Below are 21,364 nucleotides of genomic sequence, written 5' to 3' on the forward strand. Positions count from 1 at the left end.
ATAACAAAAAAAATTCCCCATGATGAATGCCATTACGCCAATAAAGTGTTCCCAAAAATGAAAAAATGAATTCATTCAACAATGCCCCAAACAACAATTCAAAAAACTTTTCCATACCCATGAAAAAATGAGTTTTGTCCAACCATGTCTACACTTTAAATTCCCAAAATTTTCATACCCATTGAGAGAATGAAATTCACAAATTCATTCAAAAATTCCCAAAACAAAACACAGTGCAAAGTTTCATGAATCATCAACATTGTCCAAATTTGACAATCATCATCAATTCAAATCATACAATATCCAAGAATTTCCAAATGAACAAATCATCACAAATTTCTCAAATAACTAGCAAGAATTAACAAATTAACCAACAAAAACAAAAAATGAACTCACCTTGAGGTCCTTGGTGGAAGGGTTTGGAGCATGCTTAAGTGGGTCTTAGAAAAGTCCCTCCACATCATTCCACTCAATTGATGGTTCATATCTTTTCCCATGAAATGTGAAGAACCTAGGTGGCTCAGTAGGAAATGCCATGGAAGATAAAAAAAAAAAAAAGTTGAAGATGTTGAAAATGGGTTTCAAAGATGGGTTTTTCAAAGATGCTCAAAAACTCAAAGATTTAAAGAGATTTTCAAGAAGATAGTAAAAATCAAGTTTGGAAGTCTAGAGAAGTGATTTTCTAAGTAAAAAATATTGTGAAAAAGAGAAATGCAAGAGAGAGGAAGCTTGTGAATAGAAACAATGGAGGAAAAAGGGAGAGAAGAGAGAAAGGAGCAAAAGAAAAAGATGAAGAAGGAGAGACGGAGGCCAAAATCCCCCCCCCCCCTCTCTTCCCCCTTTTTTAATGGGATTTTTTTTAAAAAATAACTAAATCCTTCAAACTATTTTATTAGTTGGGCAACTTTCCAAACTATTTGCATTTCTAACAATTCGAGTCTAATAGACTCGATTTTGCCATTTGAAAATACACTTGGAAATCGAGTGTGAGATACTCAATTTTCAAACTCGAGTTTCTCACACTCGATTTTCAAGTGCATTTTTAAATGGCAAAATCGAGTCTATTAGACTCGAATTGTTAGAAATGCAAATAGTTTAGAAAGTTGCCCAACTAATAATATTGTTTCGGATTTATAGTTATTTTATAAAAAAAATCCTTTTTAATGCTGTGCTAACTCAAGTTTGACTGAGTTGACTCAGTCAACATAGTCAAACTTGAGTTAACTCACCCCAAAAAAATATTTGCGAAAAAAAAGAGAGAAAAGAAAGAAATATTTTTTTTCAAAGATTTTCCAAAAAATTAATGGTTCCAATTTCAAAAGAAAATTTCAAATTTCAAAGAAAGATAAAGAAAAATTTTCAAGGATTCTAAAAAATTAATAGTTCCAATTTCAAAAGAAGATTTCAAATTTCAAAGTCTAAAAAAAAAAAAAAAAAGAGGAAAATCCCAAATTCCAAACAATTGAACAAATAAAGTCTCAATCATCAAAATTCTAATTTGAATTTTTTGTCCATTGCAGGAAATTTCTAGATTAAGTGAATACAGTTCTTAGTCACTCTCCAAAGTCTAGATTGAGTGAATACAGTTCTCAGTTGACTTCCAAATTTCCAAATTGAGCGAATACAATTCTTAGTCACTTTCCAAAGTCCAGATTGAGCGAATAGACTCCTTAGTCGACTTCTAGATTTCCAAATTGAGTGAATACAGTTCTCAGTTGACTTCCAGATTTCCAGATTGAACAAATACAATTCTCAGTCACTCTCCAAAGTCCAAATTGAGCGAATACAATTCAGTCAACTTCCAGATTTCCAGATTGAGCGAATACAGTTCTCAATCATCCCAAAGTCCAAATTAAGCGAATACAGTTCTTAGTCAACTTCTAGATTTCCAAATTGACCGAATACAATTCTCAGTCACCCCAAAGTCTAGATTGGGCGAATATACTTCTCAGTTGACTTCCAGATTTCCAGATTGAGCAAATACAGTTCTCAGTTGACTTCTAGATTTCTAGATTGTGCGAATACAGTTCTTAGTCACTCCAAAGTTCAGATTGAGCAGATATAGTTCTCAGTCGCCCCAAATTCTAGATTGGGTAGATAGAGTTCTCAATCATCCCCCCAAATTGAGTGAATATAGTTCTCAGTCACCCCAAATTTCAAATTGAGCAGATAGATTTCTCAATCATCCCCCCAGATCAAGCAAATATAGCTCTCGGTCACCCTAACTTCCAAATTAAGCAAATATAGTTCTCAGTCACTCAAGTCCAGGTTGAGCGGATACAGTTCTCAATCATTGGCATTCAAGCTTCTACAAAGGTTCTTCGTTCATTAAGTAGACTAGATGTCAACATTTCTCATTTTTTTAAGACCATAAAAGCACTAATACTATGTCCCAAGGTTCTAGATTCTAGGGTAGGAAATCTTTAAAAAATCAACTTCGATTAAGTCATGGTTGCTAAAATTAGTGCCTTTATTTTACATTGACATTTGCTTTTCAAGATTTGTCAATAAGGGGCATTCTGTAGACACTGAAATTTGCACCCATAATTTAACTTTAGAAGATGACCAAAATAATCATTCTAAATACCCCAAAAATCATAATTGCATTTCATGCATTAAATCATTCATCACATATCATAAAAATGATCTTGAGATTCTAACGATCACAACAATATGTCGGTTTCTAAATTGGACCGTCAAATTGAAAGATATCACAAGATCAAGTTTTCACGATTTGCATATATTCATTTGGGTGAAATTGATCACATAAGATTAATTGAAATTAATTTTGATTGGTTTACAATTAAAAAAGATTAAATAAATTTATGTGATTGGTTGTTGATTTTGATTAAAAATAAGTTTGGTTGCATGGAAATAAATTGAATAATCTGATAATATGGGAATTAAGTTGATAATTAGGTTTTTAGAGTAATTATCTTTCAGATAATTATTTTTAAGGATTTAATTATCAAATTAAAATGAATTTTATTAAGAATACAAGTCTAAAATACGTCCAAGCATGATTCCCTACTCAAAGAAACACCCTAAAAAGAGTCTGAAACGTACAAGAAGACAAAATTGGAAGAAGCATTGAGGAGTGCCAATTGGCACAATTTTTGAATTGGGCCCAGATGCGTTTGGTTTAGGTTTTGACTTATCAAATTCTATTTTTTAGGGATAAAACCTGACCCAATTTGTGTTTGTTGATTTTCTAAGCAACTTTAGCTTTTTTTTAAGCAGACACACCCCTATAAATAGAGGAGAAAACCCAGAATTCAGCACCCCTCTCTCCCCTTACGTAAAAGAAATTCTAAAAGGTTTTTTTAAGAATTTCTTTTCTGTTAAGTGACTCTATTTTAGATCTCAAAGAGATTCATTCTCTTTGATTTCTAAAATAATCCCCTCTTGTAGAATACATTCATGCATGTATGTACTTATTTTACTTCTCATAAACATGCTTTCGTTTCTGCTTTATCTCCTATAAACATGTATTTGCTTCTTTCATTTTTTTTATAATTGTGTTCTAAATACGTTATTGCATGCTTCTCCTTTTGAAAAATTCACGTGATTAGTTTAGATTTTAATGTGTTGATTGATTAACATGCATAGATCTAGGGTTGAATTTCTTCTTAAAATCTTAGATCTGCAAGAAAATCCATCATAAAAGTTTCATTCCTTTCTTTCCCAAAAACCAGATCTGTGCTTTCATAAAAATTTTATTTGTGTTTTATTTCCCAAAAATCAGATCTGTGCTTTTCATAAAAATCTGATTTGTGTTTTCCTTCCCAAAAATCATATTTGTTCTTTTTATATAAATCTAATCTATTTTTTCCAAAACAAAAACCAGATCTGTGCCTTTTCATATAAATTCAATCTATATTTTCCAAAACAAAAACCAAATCTTTGCTCTTTATATAAATCCAATCTATGTTTTCCAAAAAAAAAACCATATCTATGCTTTTCATATAAATCTAATCTATATTTTTTTTAAACCAAACCAGATTTGTATTTTTCTACAAAAATCAGCATTTTCATTAAAAAAAAAATTCTTTTCTCTTACATTTATAAAAATAAAACCAGATCTGAATTTTTATCAAAAACTCATTCTTTCTCACCCTGGAAACTTAGATCTAGATTTTAAATGAGGCAATCTCATCATACCTTTTTTGTACAAAATAAGATTCCAAATCAAAGGTTCTTAAATAGTATTTTAACCCTAGATCTAGAATTTGACATGGCATTTGTTGCATATCATTTAACGTTTTGAATATGGGTATTTAATGATCATTTGAAGTCTAGGAGACCAGATTTTGTCCGGGCAAAATGGGTGCCTAACACCTTCCCATTCTATAACCTAACCCCTAAACCATAGATCTTAGGTTCATAGAATAGTGTTTTATTTTTTGATAGATTGTAAGTAGGAAACAAAGCCTTATAACCTTTTTTTTACTAGATTGTAAGCTAGGAAACAAGGCTATGTGTAGTTCTTTTTATCAAATTGTAATTCATTCAAGTTAATGAGAATTTATATTATTCAGATATTTTATACTCTTTTTATAGTTTTTCTTATTTTTTGTAATATAGAAATAAGTGGCGACTCCACATAACCCTAAAGGAGAGATGCTGATACTTTCTCCTTTAATTTGAGAGTACCCAAAAGGAAAAAATAATAAAATAATAAAAAAAGGTTTTGGTTTCTCACAGCATGCATGTGCAGGCTAAGGTTCCAAAAACTATGAAAGACAAGTTTTTCTGCATTAAAGATTGGTTTGGAACGAATCCCACATCATCTGGGAGCTATTCCAAACCCCTATTTTCTGACTATAAAAAGCCATACACGGTACCTTTTCAAAGGACATAGAATTCGGAAGGAAAATACACAAGATTCACTAGAAATAGTGAATTAAAGAGGGAGTTTTTCACAAAACACCCTCAAGTCAATATTTTTCTAATAAATACCTATTCTGGTCTTGATCTTCAAATTTCAAGGTTTGCTAACTAATCTTGTTTTGGTTGTGAATAGATTGACTGAGGGGAACGGTTAAATCAAGCCAAGGAGCCTTTGTTTTGGAGGTAAAGGTTCTAGCTCTTCTTACCTCCTTTTCTTTCTTTAATTCTATTTTTTCTCTTGTTTATTTGCTTCATATATTTTTTAATATGCCTACTTAGTTTAGGTTTACATTTTTTTTTTTTTTTTTGTAATAACATGCCAGGTTGTTAGATTTTGTTTCTGCTCTATTATGTGTTCTTATTTTTCTGGATTAGGGTTTAGGGCATGTATGCAAACGCATGCTTACTGCATGTGCACGCATACTCAAAGTATGCGTACACATACAACTGGGCTGCGCACACGGGTCCTATGTATGTGCACGCATACTTATGCCTAAAAACCCTAATCCAAGCTTTGTTTGTTTCTGCTTTCTTGTTCTACTTGTAACGTGCCTCTTTTTTGAGTTGGTTTTATGTGTATATATGTTTTGTTTTTTTTTTTTTGCTTCCTGTATGCTTAAGAGTTTCTTTTCAATTTTCTCTTTGATACACCATAAACATGCATATAACATGACCACACATTGATACACCATAAACATGCATATAAGTGAGGTAAATCATGCATTCACATGAACATGCATTTGTTTGAGAATATGATGTTGCCTTAGTGATAAATATGAATATGCTTAGTTTGACTACCATGATCTTGATGTTTATTTGATTCTGCCATTATATGCTTTAGCCCTTGGGAATATGTGATGTGATGCCATAATAGATGAATGTTAGGTCTTGGGATGAGTATGCCATGTTTTTTACCTTAGATGCATGCTAGAGTGTGTGAGTCTAGAATGACAATGTTGAATGTGCCTTTAATAGGATTAAGAAGCAAGACACAATGAATAGAAGCCAACTCACGAGTCGGGTGGGGTTTGGTGCCTAACTCCTTCCCATCCCATACCTAAACTTCGGACACCTGCTTTGGTAGTAGATCAATCCTTCCATAGAGGGCACTATATTCATGGGTCCTAGACCTAATCAAGGTGGCAACTCCATTTCTCCACCCTAGTCCACCTTCAATCAAGGCATACTTCTCATTGCGAGGATGAAACCACCGACGCTTCTGTGGGCGTAGTAGTTTTCTCCTAGGGAAAAGGGAGTACGCCTTGATTGAGTGGACCAGTGCAGAGAAAAAATGGAGTCGTCACCTAGATTAGGTCTAGGAACCATAAATATAGCGCCCTTACGTGGATGGGTTAGTCTTACTACCAAATTATTGGTTCGGAGTTTAAGTATGGGGATGAGAAGTTGTTAGACACCCAACCTAACCTTACCCGTCGGTTGACTTCCGGTCATTGTGTCTTATGTCTTAATCCCATTAAAGGCTCATTCAATATTGTTATCTATACTCACACACACACTAGCATACATCTAGCAATCAACATGGTATCAATCCTCCCAAAACCCTAACATACATCTATCATGCATATCATATCATCTCATCCAAGGTAGCAAACAAATAAAGATATCACATGGTCATGATAGCATCAAAGAATTATTGGAGAGCATCAAGAACATCAAGAACACAAACATATTCCAAGTTCACATACCATATTCCAATCAAATGTATGTACATATGAATGCATGCCTTACCTCATTTACCTTACTGCATCACAGCACCTATGCATCAATGCATGATCATATCATATGCAATTTCATGGTAGAATAAAGAAAACATTGGAATAAAACCCTAATCTAACATATGGAGAACAAACAACAAGTAAACAGAGAGACATAGTCTCAAAAACATAATAAAGGGTCAAAACAGAGGCATATTACATGAAAGAAATAAAGAAATAGAAGCAAAAAACTCAGATTAGGGTTTCTGGGCAGGAGTATGCATGTGCATACATAGGCTTGTGTATGCAGCCTAGTTGTATGCATATGCATACTTCAAGTCTATGTACGTATACCGCCCAGAAAACCCTAGTCCATAAACCAGAAATACAGAAAACAAAGCAGAACCAAAAACAATAAAACTAATAACCTAACATGCTTCTAATATAATATTAAACAACCTAAACTGACAACAAAGATATCCAAAATAAACAAAACAAAATCTATTCCTAAACATGCATTGGATCTAACAACAAACAAGAACACACTTAACACATCCAAAAATGTTCATCAAAATATCTAATCATTCAATTCTCCTATCAAAACATGATGAGACATCACAAAACAAATTAAATAAAGCAAAATATATTTCTAAGAGCATATAGCATAAAAATCAATTAAGAACAACAAGAACTCAAGTTAAAAAACCTTAGTCAAGGAAAAGCCATGAAGAGAGACTCACATTGCTTATGGAACACAACTTGGTTGATATTTAACCAGCCCCTCAATGCCTACAACACAAAGATTAGATTGATAGGTCAAGAATAATAAAAACAACACAATAGTTTAGGTAATCACAACTCAAGAACAAACTTTAATTGAAAAAGGTTTTGAAAACAATTTGGAGAATAAACTTTCTGCCTTAGAACTAACTAAAGAGAGGTTTTTAATTTGTAAAAAACGTGCTAAGGGGCTGTGTGTGAGTTTTGGAAAAGAAAATTAAGGTTTTAGAGAAGATGGAGGCCAAAAAATAACTCTCTCTAGCTAGGGTTTTGATTGGAGACATAAGATGGGTATTTATAAGTTAAAATTAGGGCTTTTGGGGATTTTTAATTGTCTTTGGACATTCTAAGGGTCTATGGGCCGGCCCACATCAAAGTATGATGTTTTTGGCTGTTAAAATCAAATTTTAAAACCCAGAAAATTGGACTGCCCAATTAGCCCAACTTCAAATGGTCATATCTTACTCAATATAAGTCCAAATTAGGCAAAATTTGTGTTCCAATTGAAGCCGAGGATTAAACAAACCTCACTCAAAAATTCTTTGTGGATCAAAAGTTATGGTCAAAATAATGAGCAAAGGTTATTTTGCAGTATCGATTTCAAAGTGATTTGAGCACTTTTGAGTTGTGATTACTTCCAAACTATTGTAAACTCTTTAATTACCCTTGGTTGACATATGTCAAGCTCATCATTGAGGCTGGGGACCAAAATTTATTAACAGGTACAAAATGCAATGTCTGCAGCATCTCAAAAGAAAAAAGGTTCACGGGCGCTTGCACCCATAATACGTATTTTTGAAAACAGGGTATGATTAAGACGTGGAAATGGTATGTGCATTTTCTAATGAAAGGGTATATACATACATATGTATATTCGTATGTACACAAATACATGCACATGGGTGTATATAAATGTACATACGTATATACATGTATTTGTATTTTTGAAAACAAGGTATTTGTGATATAGACATGCTTTACAAATCACATGTATATGCACGCTTATATATGTACGTATATGAGTATACACACATGTATTTGTATATAGATATATGTGTATATTTATGTGTGTATATAAATTTTGAAAAGAAAGTGCATTTTGGGATTTTTTGTTTTGAAAAATATGGGCTAAAAACAACTCCTTTTTATAAAAACAAAGTAATTTGGCACCAATTTATTATCTTTGAATTTATGGTGAAAGATGATAATGTATGCATGGTTACCCTTGTAGGGTTGTGAACCCTTAAGGTGTGGGTAAGATCCTAACATGTGATTGAACCTTGGTTCACTCTTTAAGGGTTAAGGATATGAAACAAGTTGAAATTAAATAGAACTTGGTAAGCATGGGTGCACCTGTAACATGGAATAAACACACTTTCCCCTTGACTTATTTTGAAAACATTCCTAACTTCGGTAATCCTATCTTAGGCTTGGATGTTCACTTAGTCAATTTCTCACAGGTAGTCATCCTGCTAAGCATACTTTATGAGACTTGGTAAAAAGGGTGCCACCTAGAATCCTAAAGAATGGGGACCTTGGTCATCGTATTTCGCCCCTCATAGAGGTTGTGAAATAGAACGGATCCAAGGGGAATCGTTTCAACTCACCTCCCTTACCAAATAGGTAGTTACAAGGAGGCTGTCTATTTTGATTCCAAAACTATCTAAGGTAAGAGGGTATTGCTTTCAGCTTCACCTCAAGCCCAGGTTTGACCCATGACAATGGAGGACATTTTATGCATTTTGAAAATTTAAAGATGAAAGCTTTTTGGCACAAAAACAATATATATATATATATATATATATATATATATTTATATAAATTGTTGCACAAATTAAATCTCTAACTTATAGTTTTCAAACAATAAGGAAAGCAAACAAAATACAAATACAACATGTGAGCAAGATATGTATATATAAAAAAAGAAAGCATGCATATGTATATACAAAAAATAAGAAGTCAAAAAGCCAAGTATAAAATTTATTTCACAAAATGATGATGTTGGAATTAAATTAAAAATCCTAGGCCTGAACTGACTAACCATCACTAGTGGAGTTGCCAAGATGTGGATGCCCCCAAAAAAGTGGTGTAAGTGCCTTTTGATTAAGGCCCCTTTTTTGTTTTATCGCACATTGGGTCCTTGGCAACATGATACTTTTATGTGCATGTGTTTCTAGGGTGAGGTGTGTATGTGTGTGTGTCTCTTTTTCTTATTTTATTTCTAGGAGTCGTTACCAACAATTGGTTTCGTATTAAGTGTGATTGGTCACCTATTTGTCTAATTCTTTTTTAGTTACCTAATTAACTAAAAAAAACCAAACTTTCGAACAAAAGATCTTGAATTCAGAAGTTCGATTACGGGTGGGGTAAGTGTTAGGCGCTCCTCACCACTTATCCAAAGGATAGTGTCTCATTTTAATTTTAATTCCAATGTTAAAGTTTTAGAGAAAAAAAAATAGCATTTGGCATTTGGTTTTAAAGAAAAAATATTTTGTACAATCAAAATATAACATGTGAGAATTTACCACGTTACAAAAATAATACATATAGTTTAAAATGTCTCTTAGATTTTGTGTGTGTGTGTGTGTGTGTGTGTGTGTGTGTCTTTGGATTCCATGGAATACAAAGGTTGTAGGGATAATCATGTTTCTTTGATTTTGAAACATCATATGATTATGTGTTTTTACACTTTGCCTTAGTTTGCACAATTTTGCATTTGATGCACACACACACACATAATCTTTGACATGTTTTGTACTTAATATCACGATTCTATCATGCTTTGATGTTTCATGTCTTCACATGTCATTTTTTTTTAATTACTCTTTAAATTATGCTTTTGGGGTTTTAATTCAAAATTTTTGATTTGGGACTAACTTGTTGCTAATCAAGCTTGTTGCCCTTTGCGTTTCATCTTGCTCTTTGATATTACATGATATAGCTTGATGAGGTCTCCCTTCAAGAAATCAGCTGTGAAAGGAAGTAGTAGCAAGGGAAAAGAACCGGTGATTGATCTTGATAGCCTCACCCCTAAGTCAAAGAAGACTCAATCATCGACAGGATTTTATGATGCCGACAATTCAAATCATATGCCGCATCTCAAGCTTATGAGAACTAGCTATTCCATGACAAAAAGGGGGAGATGGTTCATGATAGGGGGAGTGTAATGATAAGAAGAGAAAGAACTAGATCAAAGGGGGAGCAATGGAGATGAAGAGCAAGAGCAAGAGCAAGAAATGCGTATGCTTAATATTTTGTTTTATGTTGTGTATTTGACCATGCTTTAATATGTACCTTTGCTTTGTAGCTATTAAGTACTCTTAGATTATGTTTGCATTATCTTTAGTACACTTGTGCCCTTGTTGGATCTTGTATCCTTGATGCAAATACCTCAGTGTTTTGCATCAATTAAGTGTTGGACATGCAAATGATACTTTGCATTGAGCTTATTAGCTTGCATGTCCGGATGTTCATTCATTGTGTGAATGATCATTGTGGTCACTATTTGTAGCGATTGTTCTTGTTTGGTCAAGCCATGCCTCATTGTTATATTCTCTATTGCTTGATCGCATTATGCTTGCTCTATATGCATTTCAAGATTTCTGCTTACATTGATCGTCTTGTATTATTGTTTTCAAGAAAAACTTGTTTGTATGGTTCAAGAGCTTCATAGAATCTAGAGTTAGGTGTGAGTAAGTTTTGGCAACTGTTCCCAACTCACATTTTAACTCTAGAGTCTGTTTTAGGGTTTTGTCATAGAATAGCCAAAGCGGGAGATTGTAAGGTTGAATTTATTCAATCATGTGTCGGCTTTATTCCGTGCCAAATTTGTTTGTATTTCAACAATTAGATATCCTGTATTTAGGTGGGAATAATGTAAGGGTTTTGTGTGAGAAGAGTGTGAAGAATTCAAATGTATGAGCATTCAAGAGGTTTCTTGCGACTGGATCTCATGAGTGACTCGCGACTGGCAACTTGCCAAAATGCCACACGTGTGAAGTATGCAGGAAGCTGAAGGGTCACAACAGCTAGAGCACTACAGGACAAAAATTGACAGTCTGGCCTGGTAGTTAACTCGCAACTCATCCCACTCACAAAACTGAGTCACTAGAATGCCTTGTTTTGCAAAAAAAATGACATTTCACATTCCTCACGTACCCTACTATAAATACCCTTATTCCCACGAAATGAAGAGAGCTTCCAGAGATAATTTTGAGGGAGAAACCCTAGAAAAAACCAAGATTGACTCATCCACAATCTTAGACATTTGATTCTCCAAATTCTTCTACTCTCACCCTCTCCATTGACATATCCTTGAGAGGCTCATTTTCCAAATCCTTATCTCACCATACCCATATCAGTGAGGAGGTATTTTGGTGCTTGGGAAGCAGTTCGGAGATGACCAATTCATTTGGTTGATGCAATGGGCTTATTGCGGGATTTGGAAAGCTAAAGAAGACACGGTTAGGCTTAACCCTGTTAGAGCAAGAAGCTTAGAGGGTTTCGGTGCATTGGGTAGATTAGGCTTGGAGGGTCTACTGATATTCGTGTTTCCCAACTTTATTCTTTAGTGGATCATTTTACCGCTTGGAGGGCGGAGGAGAGATTTTTCACTGAGTTCTTCGGTTTCCTCTTCGATAACACGTGCCGATGTTATCTTTGTGTTTGCATCTCTCTAACCCTTACTCTTGCCATTTAATTGTTGTTATGTTGTGATTAATTATGGTGTAGAGTTGTTTATTTGTTTGGGTTTTTGCTTGTACTTATTATTCCGCACATTTATTGTTTAAGTATAAGCTTGTGTTGGTTATATTTAAAATTGGGGGTCTAAACATTCATTAGTGTTTTATACACCAAGTGAACTTTCATAAAGAATTTAAGAGCAAGACATAATGTAAAATGCACTCCCTTTAAAGGAATTTAATGACAAGACAATAATGTAAAAGCTTGACTTTAAAGGAATTTAAAGACAATACAATAATGTCAATAGGTTGATTTAATTTTTTTTTTTTTTAAAGAAATTTCTCCTAAATAAGCCCAAAATCTTGTCACATCCAAATTTGTGAGTTCTTTTCCATATTGGGAAATGAGGGTCTTGGAGACCTCTACCATTTTCTCGGAAACATACACATATTGTGCTTAAGAACAAGGTTTAGAACCCATTTAAGAGAAACTCATCTATGGTAAATCACTATCTTCCTACTAAGGTTGGCCGTGCACGAGAAAAATCTTCCACAAGCCTTCTAGTTAGGAAGATGAGGACCTATTAAAGATTTAAGGTTGTTTTTTCTTTTAAAATCCAAGGGATTTAAAGAGACAAGACAACAAAGAAAAAAATGGGTAGAAAACATTTTTTACAAGTAGAGAGAGAGAGAGAGAGTATTAAAGAATAAAGAGCATAGACAATAAATACACATTAAAGAGATATAGAACAATATGTAAAGAGAAAAAGAATAGATGAACAACATAAAAAAGAGCATTTCAATATATATATATATAATATGATGTACTTACAAAGAGAGAAGGAAAGAGAATGGTGTAGCTATGAACAAAACTACCCATCTCTATTACAAAGCTTGCCTAAGAGTTTTGGAAGTGTGAAAATGGTGACAAAGGGGGCTGGAGTTTCTTTTTAGAGAGGGGTATTCCTAAAGAAAATGAGAGAGAAACTATATTCCTGAGAGAGAGAGAGAGAGAGAGAGAGAGAGAGAGAGAGAGAGAGAGAATTTTTAGGTTTTTTGTGCATGATATAGCTATTTTTGGGGGCGGGCGGGGGGCGGGGGGGGGGGGGGGGGGGGGGGTTTTTTATAGAGGGGTTAGATGTTGCAGCAACATCTCACCCAGTTGCATATTGCTTTATTGCTTTGTGCAGCTAAGGGTGAGATATTTCTACAATATCTCACCCAAATTTCCTTGATGCACTCACAATTTTACTTTTATTCTTATTCCTCTTTTCAACCCCATTTTAGATTTACTGTTTGGAGGTCTTTTGGAGCTTGAATTTCTTCAAAATTGGTGTCCCTAGAAAGGTCTGGATGTCTAGTTTCCATGGGTCTGGATCTTGTATGTTTTGGAGGTACAGTCATCAAGATATCGTGTCTGGAAGGGAGGTGACCCAGTATAGGAAATTTAATAGCACTTTTCTTGGAAAATTCATTTCTCCCAATTCGAAGCAGATATCACCGAGCTCTTTTTACCAAAATTAGATGACTCATAATACTTAAATTTGTTTCAGGCATATTGCACCAGTTGTGGCTAAATCGGTACAATTTTCTGTGCGAAAATGCCCTAAAAATATCTTCTTCTTTTTTACTTGAAAATAATAACATTTAATCAAGATTTTGGTATTTTCTTAATATCTCATCTGTTTTAACTCTGATTTTGGCCCGTGAACTATCGTTTCAAAGGGAATTTCATAATATTTAAGATGGTTTAAAATTTACCTAGATCGGATGGTTGGATAAAAAATTCAACATTTTGACCATTCCCAATTAAGGTTTAGTCAAAGTTTGTCAATTTTTGCTAGAAATGGCAAGTTTGATTTTGGATTTTTTTGTTTTGTTGTCCAAGTAGGGTAAATAGGATTTTTTTTCACACTGTTTCCAACTTTTGGTTTTCAAAATCGTGGTTTTCACCATTTTTTAAGATTTAAATCATTATTTTGGCACATTAATTGGGGTCACACAAAACACGGTATCGACAACTTGGAGAACAAGACATAAAATTCCTCCATTTAAATCATGACACAAATCATTAATGAGATTCAATCACGTGTCTTCATATCTCCTCAACACTCCTATCAAAAGAGACTTGCCTCAGTCTTGTGGAGAGACATTCATACACAAAGTCTCGAAACTCTATCAGAATCAAGCTCCAAGGCCTCCAAAGAACTTCAAGAATTTCAACCTTCAAATACAAAGAACATTCGAAGCAAAATCATTCAAATCATCCTTCTAGATCTCAAAGTTCACCAGAATCAAGCTTGAAAGCATCTAGAAACTCTAAAAGACTACAAATTAGTGAAGCTCTATGGATTCAAGCTTCTAAAGCCCCAATGAACTTTCACTACAAATCTTCGAAGACGAATATACGAAGAACAAAAAATTTATAACAATCTCATAGCAAAAGATTCCTCACAATTCTGTTCCAAAGATCTTTCAAGCCACTTTCCAATCAAAGTGAGAACATCTTGTGTTTGAATCAAAACTAACATCGACACAATTCTTGAATTGATGACTTTTCTAAGGAGATCGAATCAAATGACTATTCTATTGTATTATAATCTAAATACATAGAATTGTACCTACAAATTTATCAATACAAAAATACATTTATGAAATTATTTTGATTGTTTGATTTCCAAGCTTGAGATTTTGTATTTACAGTAGCTACTACAACTTGAGGAAATACTAGGCATATTATCAGATTTTTTTTTTTTTTTTTGGGTGGGGGGGCAGTGGCGGCTCTAGGATTATTTTTAAGGGGGGTCAATAAAAAATATAAATTATACAAAATTTAAAACAAAAGAAAACTTGAATATATCGACATCACAAAGAACAAAACCAAAAAAAAAAAAAAAAAAAAAATCGAAATACATAAAGTTTTACAATTGCTTTCTATGATGTTTCATATATTGAAATTGTTAAATGATTTCTTCATTATCAATCCTACGAGCTACAATTATTCATCCATTGATCTCCCATTGATCCATTAGACTTATTAATTTTTTTCCCAGATTTTAAATCAAATTGGTTTGTTATTGAGGTTTCTTTCTTTTCTTTTTTTTTTTTTTTTTTTTTTTTTTTTTTTTTTTTTTTTTTGGTGTTAAAAATGTTAGGATATTGTTAAGAGGATCATATTCAAACTTATTTTAGTTGGACTTTAAAAAATCCATGATCAACGTGTTCAAAATTTTATTTTAGGGAGGTTAAAATATATATATATATATATATTTGGTGGCCAACAGGAGCCGCCCATTTGTGTGTGTGTGTGTGTGTGTTTGGGGGGGGGGGGGGGGGAGTTGTTTAAGTTTAGATTAGTTTACTTGCCCAAATCCAAATCCACATAAGCAATTATCAAATATAAAATGGGGGCAAAAATTACATTTTACCCCCTAAATTGTACCCAATATTACACTTTGCACCCTAAACTATTCGAATGGACAGTTTACACCCTAAACTATGACATTTGTTACATTTTGCACCCCCAACGTTAGTTTTACCGTTAAGTTAGACAAAAATATGAAACATGTGACTTGCACATGTGTATTACTTAAGTGGCACAAACTTGAAAGACCAAAAACCCCATCTTATCAATCATTTTTTTTTCCCAGCTCTCTCTCATGTGTATCAGCCCCTCTCCCTAAATCAAAATCCCTGTAGTCATAAATCCCCAAATCAAAATCATCTTCGGCACCACCACCGTGACACCACTCTTGATAGTGGAGCAAAACATTTTATTTATCAACTTTCAAATAAGCCAATGATTTTGCAACATAGCAAGTGATAATTCCTGGATGGTTTTGAAGGAAAAGTTGTTATGATGGAGCAATGAGTAATGATTTTCAGAATAACCCTCCATGCTAGTTTCCTGGATTGTTGTAAAAATGTGCACAAACAACAAAGAACAGCAAATGATGATAGAAAAATTCAGTGGAAAGCTTTGTACATAATTCAATGATTATTACCACGAAATAGTATCTTCTTGCCCTTCCCTAGGCATTAGGATCAAAGAATGTCAAATGTCATCCATAACCGCACACTTCCCATCCTTGAAGCATACCAAAGAGACCACGTTACCAACTATATAAATATGAATAGCAGAAAAATACTAAGCTGCAACAAGCATGGAAATCTGGATCATTTTTTTTTTTCAAAAAGTTATCTAAAATATGAAGTCTAGAGACTAATGCTTCTAGGAATAACGGTGGTGGAGTAGTAGTGGTGCCAAGGATGATTTTGATTTGGAGATTTAGGGTTGCAGAGATTTTGATTTGAGGGAGAGGTTGATATGCACACACACGTGAGAGACCTGGAAAAAAAAGTTTTTTTTTTTTTAATTGATTAGGAAGAGGAGTTTTTTGGACTTTTAAATTTGCCCCACTTAAGCAATACACATTTGAAGTCACGTGATTTATAGTTTAGGGTGCAAATAGTCTATTCAAATAGTTTAGGGTGCAAAGTATAATTTAGGTCATAGTTTAGGATGGTAAAATGTAATTTTCCCGACAATGAAATAAAATAATAGTAGCTAACATTACAACATATCAAATAGAATATGCTACATACAGTTTTTGCTTCAAACAAGGAAGTGACACAAAAAACCTATGAAACTCTACATATGTATCTTTGCATCATTGCATAATAATGTAATAAGTCATTACAGCTAGAACTATTATATATCAAACATGCTTCTTTCTTATGGGATCAAACTACAATATCTCATGCTAAAGTTAACCTTTGTCATTCAATGGACCTGAATTGTTTCTTGAGCAACAATAAGTTCATCTGGGAAATTAGCATCACTGGTATCAGTTGGCATCAAGATGTCATCATCAGTTGTGAAATGGTATCTCTCCCCGATTGCTCTAAGAAGCTGGTATACTTCAAACATAGTAGGTCTCTGTTTTGCAGTTGGCGATACACAATTACAAGCAACTTTAAGAAATTGGGTAAGCTCATTATCAAAACCCTTTCCGAGCAAAGACTTATCAATGGCATTTTGGACAAGAGAAGTAGTTGACAGATCTGTGATCCACTCAACTAAACTTCCCTTAAAGCTCTCAGGGGCACTAGCCACATGGGTTGGTGTCTCACCTGTAATCAACTCTAACAAAACAACTCCAAAACTATAAACATCGCCTTTCGGAGTGGCTACCAATGTCCGTGGATACTCAGGAGCAACATAACCCAAATCACCAAACTCCCCATTAACAAAAGTACTCAAATGGGTGTCAATGGGGTTCATAAGCCTTGCGAGGCCAAAATCAGATAACTTAGGCTCAAAATCCTTATCTAAAAGTATGCATTTGGAGCTTATGTTTCGGTGGATAATCCGTGGGTTGCAGTTATGATGAAGCCATGCCAAACCTTTAGCTGCTCCAATTGCAATTTTGAGCCTCAAGGGCCAGTCCATGCTCCTGGCCTCAGGTTCTGTATCATGTAATTGATCATAGAGTGTCCCATTTTCCATGTATTTGTACACCAAAAGCCTCTCCTTCTTTGCCATGCAAAACCCCATCAAGGGAACCAAGTTGCCGTGCTTCACATTCCCCAGCGTATTCATCTCAGACACAAATTCTTTCTCTAATCGCTGAGAGTCTTGAAGCCTCTTAACCATAAGGGAACAACCATCAGGAAGCAATGCTTTGTATAGCGTTCCAGTTCTTCCCATTCCAATGATATTGTTTTTGCTAAAGTTGTCAGTTGCCTTCATGAGATCACTCAACTTCATTTTCGAAACTGACTTCTCAAACATTGAAACCTGTACGTAGCATTACCTTCTTTGTTAGTCTTTTTTAAGGCTCAACAAGTTATTCTATATAAAAGAATCAAGAAATGGAGGAAAAGATAGCTTTACATATGCAAACTAGATATCAAAAATAGCTTTTTTCTATGAGCAATGTTTTGAATCAGAAAACTTGCCTTGATGCCTTTTGTTCCTTTGATGTTCTTAGCCCATTGGTTACCTTCAGGGTCATCTTCCTTCTTCTTAATAACCACGCCACGTGAGAAGTAGTAGAGAACAATACCCACGAAAATAGCCGTAAAAGTTACACCACCAATGGCTGCTGCTGCAATAATTCCAACACGAGATTTCTTTACAATGCCTGGACAAGATGCCAGAGGTCCCCCACAAAGTCCTAGATTATTTGCATAGCTGTCAGCCTGTATACTGGAAGAACCGAAGATAGGGACTTGACCTGACAAACGATTGTTGGACACACTAAAAGTCTTCATCCGACTGAGCTGGCCGAGTTGCAGAGGGATTGAACCGGTTAACTGGTTGTTATCGAGTTTAAGCACATTCAAGTATGTACAATTTGCAAGACTCAATGGGATCTCACCCGAAAAACTGTTGGATGAGAGATCAAGGGTTGTAATAAATGGAAGTTTCTTTGATATATCATTAGGGATGGGTCCAGATAACTTGTTGCTAGAAAGATCTAAGCCTGTCATGCTTGAGCAATTCTCGATGCCTCGAGGGAACTTGCCCTTAAGACCCATGTCTGAAAGGCGGATATTTAGAACTTTATTCTCATCAGGGTGCCAACATTCAACACCAGTGAATTTACAAATGAATCCCTCAGTATTGTTGTTAAAATCCCATGAAGAGTTCAAGTAGTTGTAAGGGTCTTCAAGAGACGCTTTGATAGTTTTCAAGCAGTAAATATCAGTAGGAGTGGCATAACTTGAACTACTACACACCACCACCACCACCATCACAGACAAGATCAAAGTGTGACCTAGACGAACAAAATCTTTGCCATTCAACATCATGTGCATGGGAATATTTCTTATGGAGTCTCCTCAGAATAAAATAACTCAAAACCCAATTACAAAAATTTCACAATACAAAGGACTTTCAACGAACTTGGAGCATAAAACACTCAATTTACAAAATTTAGCTGAAATGGTACAAACCCCAATAACAATATATATAAATAAAAAGGAAATTTAATTTCCACTCTCAGAAAAGACCCAATTCAACTAGAATATAACCCAACTGAAGATAACTTAATCTAAAGCAAAACAATTATAGAAATAAAAAGTCCCAACAAACAAATGAACTGTAGCAACTCTAACAGCCCTAAAATGATCACGGAGGATGTTACTGACACTAACCTTAAATCGTTGAGAAAACCCAAGAAAAATTTGCAACACAATTGATCAATCTCAGTGACACATCAAATAGTAAGACAATTTAGGAGATACCTAGAAGAGAAAATGGTGGTCTCAGACATACCTGAGATGATGACTATGTTGTATCAGATTGAGAAGTAGCTATAGCTATAAGAAGAAGATGAAACAGGTATAACAATTAAAAAGGAAAAGAAGAAAGAGGGGCAACACTAAAAACGTAGAAGACACTCTCTGCAGTATAGGAACTCAGGAATCAGCTAGGAAGCATCATCAGTCACACAAAGACTTCCTTTATGTGTGAGTCTTTCTACTATTTCCAACAACCCAAAGACACAAAAGTCCAAGTGAAAAGGCAAAGGAAAGAGAGAGTCTTTGGGTTTGAATATTCAGAGTTTAAACACACTGTTTTTTGTTCCGTAGAAAATGTAAAAACCAATTGGCCATGGATGAGTGAGTGGAGAGAGAACTGTGTATTTTGTTACTTCGTGGCAATGAATTAGATTTGACTGCTTTGACTGGAAAACAAAAAGGAGCGGCTGGATTTTCTTGCTTATGAAATGGGTTGGTCATTGGTCACACATTTGGACAAAAGAAAAATATTTGTTTATATTATGTGGAAATGTGAATTCAACAGGGTGGGCTCCCTTGCTTTTATTGTTAGTTTAGATTATTAGAATTTTCAGTCTCATACTAGCTTCTTTGTTCACACCTGTTTTACACTGTTTCAGGTCCGCTCCAAAACAATTTTATCAAAAAAAAAAATTAGGCACAATTTTGAACAGGTGAAAAAACGCGTCTAAATCACTAACAATGGCTCCTCTACGTACAAATTATGGCTCAAGCGATTAATTAACCGATTTCATGGACAATGAAAATGCGGTAATCATTAAGTAATCACATCACAACTCACAAGGGGTTTCAATTAGGGGTGGTAAATAAGCTCAAACTCATTTACCCGCTCAAACTTACTTATTTTAATTAAACTCAAACCTATCCAATGATTAGTTAAATGGATATCAATCAAATTAGACCCAGTGATTATTGGGTTTTAACTAAAAACCCATTGAGACCCATTTAATCCAAAAATAATATACCCAAATTCAAATTTAGATAAAATAAAAATAAAAACCAGTCCTCAAACGTTTTAGTGTTTCACAAGGGTTTTCATTTTCCCTCATTTTCTCGGCCTCCAATCATGTTTTAATCAAAAACCCAATAGCTTCAGTAGCTTCAAAGTTCGATTTCACGGTGCAGAATGACGGAATGGACGTGACATTGAAGACAAAGGTCGTGACGACGAAGATCACCGGAACTTTGATCAACGAGCAACCAATCGCGATCTACACGATTGACAAGGTCTTGTTGCCAAAGGAGCTATTTAAGGCTCAGGCTGATACTCCGGCTTCAGATGTGACCGCGGATTCTCCCAAGCTGAGCACGAAGAAGACAAAGAAGGCACCATCTCCGTCAGACGAAGCGGACACTCCGTCTCCAGCTAACGATGCGGCAGATCAGAACGTAGTTGTTAGATTCAACGGCACGAGGTTTGGATCGTTGATTGTCTGTGTGTGGTAGATTGTGAAGACAATGTTGTGTTTTTTTTTTTTTTGGTTTCCAGTTTTTTAATTTATAATTTGGTATTTATTGAGGAACAGAATAAGTGAGATAGTGATTTAATTTTTCTAGTTTATTAGTAATGAAAGATGTTTGAGTTTTTTATTTTTATTTTTTTTAGTGTGTGTGCATTTTTTTTTTCTTTCTCGGAAAGAATTTCAAACATTTGTAATTGGATTTTTATTGGTGGATGTTTGAAGAGATTTTATGATTATCCATTGATGCTGTAGAATTTTGGTCATTTTCACTTTTGTGGCATTTTGGTAATTTTGATAATTGGGTAATTGGGTGGGTTGGGGTTTACCTATAATAATTGGGTTGGGTTGGATTTGAGTTAGAAACAATTAGTTAAATGAGTTTTAATGGGTAAATGAGTTTTATATACTCAACTCAATTATGCCCACCCCAAATCCACCCATTTGACACCCCTAGTTTCAATTCATATTGGTGCATCACATTTGTGTTGTGTCGATTTAAGAGTATTCGGCTAAATAAGTCAAACCG

At 34.5% G+C, this 21,364-nt stretch overlaps 1 protein-coding gene across 1 annotated transcript; it reads right to left on the bottom strand.

Moving 5' to 3' along the window:
- Nucleotides 1-16,615: 16,615 nt before the first annotated feature.
- On the bottom strand, nt 16,616-19,719 carry LOC126691763 (probably inactive leucine-rich repeat receptor-like protein kinase At5g48380). Its single transcript, XM_050386889.1, has 2 exons — nt 18,029-19,719; nt 16,616-17,867 (listed from the first exon to the last, which is right to left on the bottom strand). The coding sequence occupies exons 1-2, from the start codon at nt 18,887-18,889 to the stop codon at nt 16,851-16,853; spliced, it is 1,878 nt and encodes a 625-aa protein (XP_050242846.1). The 5' UTR covers nt 18,890-19,719; the 3' UTR covers nt 16,616-16,850.
- Between the last annotated feature and the right edge of the window lie 1,645 nt (nt 19,720-21,364).

Source organism: Quercus robur, chromosome 1 (genome assembly GCF_932294415.1).
Source record: "Quercus robur chromosome 1, dhQueRobu3.1, whole genome shotgun sequence".
Classification (NCBI taxonomy): domain Eukaryota; kingdom Viridiplantae; phylum Streptophyta; class Magnoliopsida; order Fagales; family Fagaceae; genus Quercus; species Quercus robur.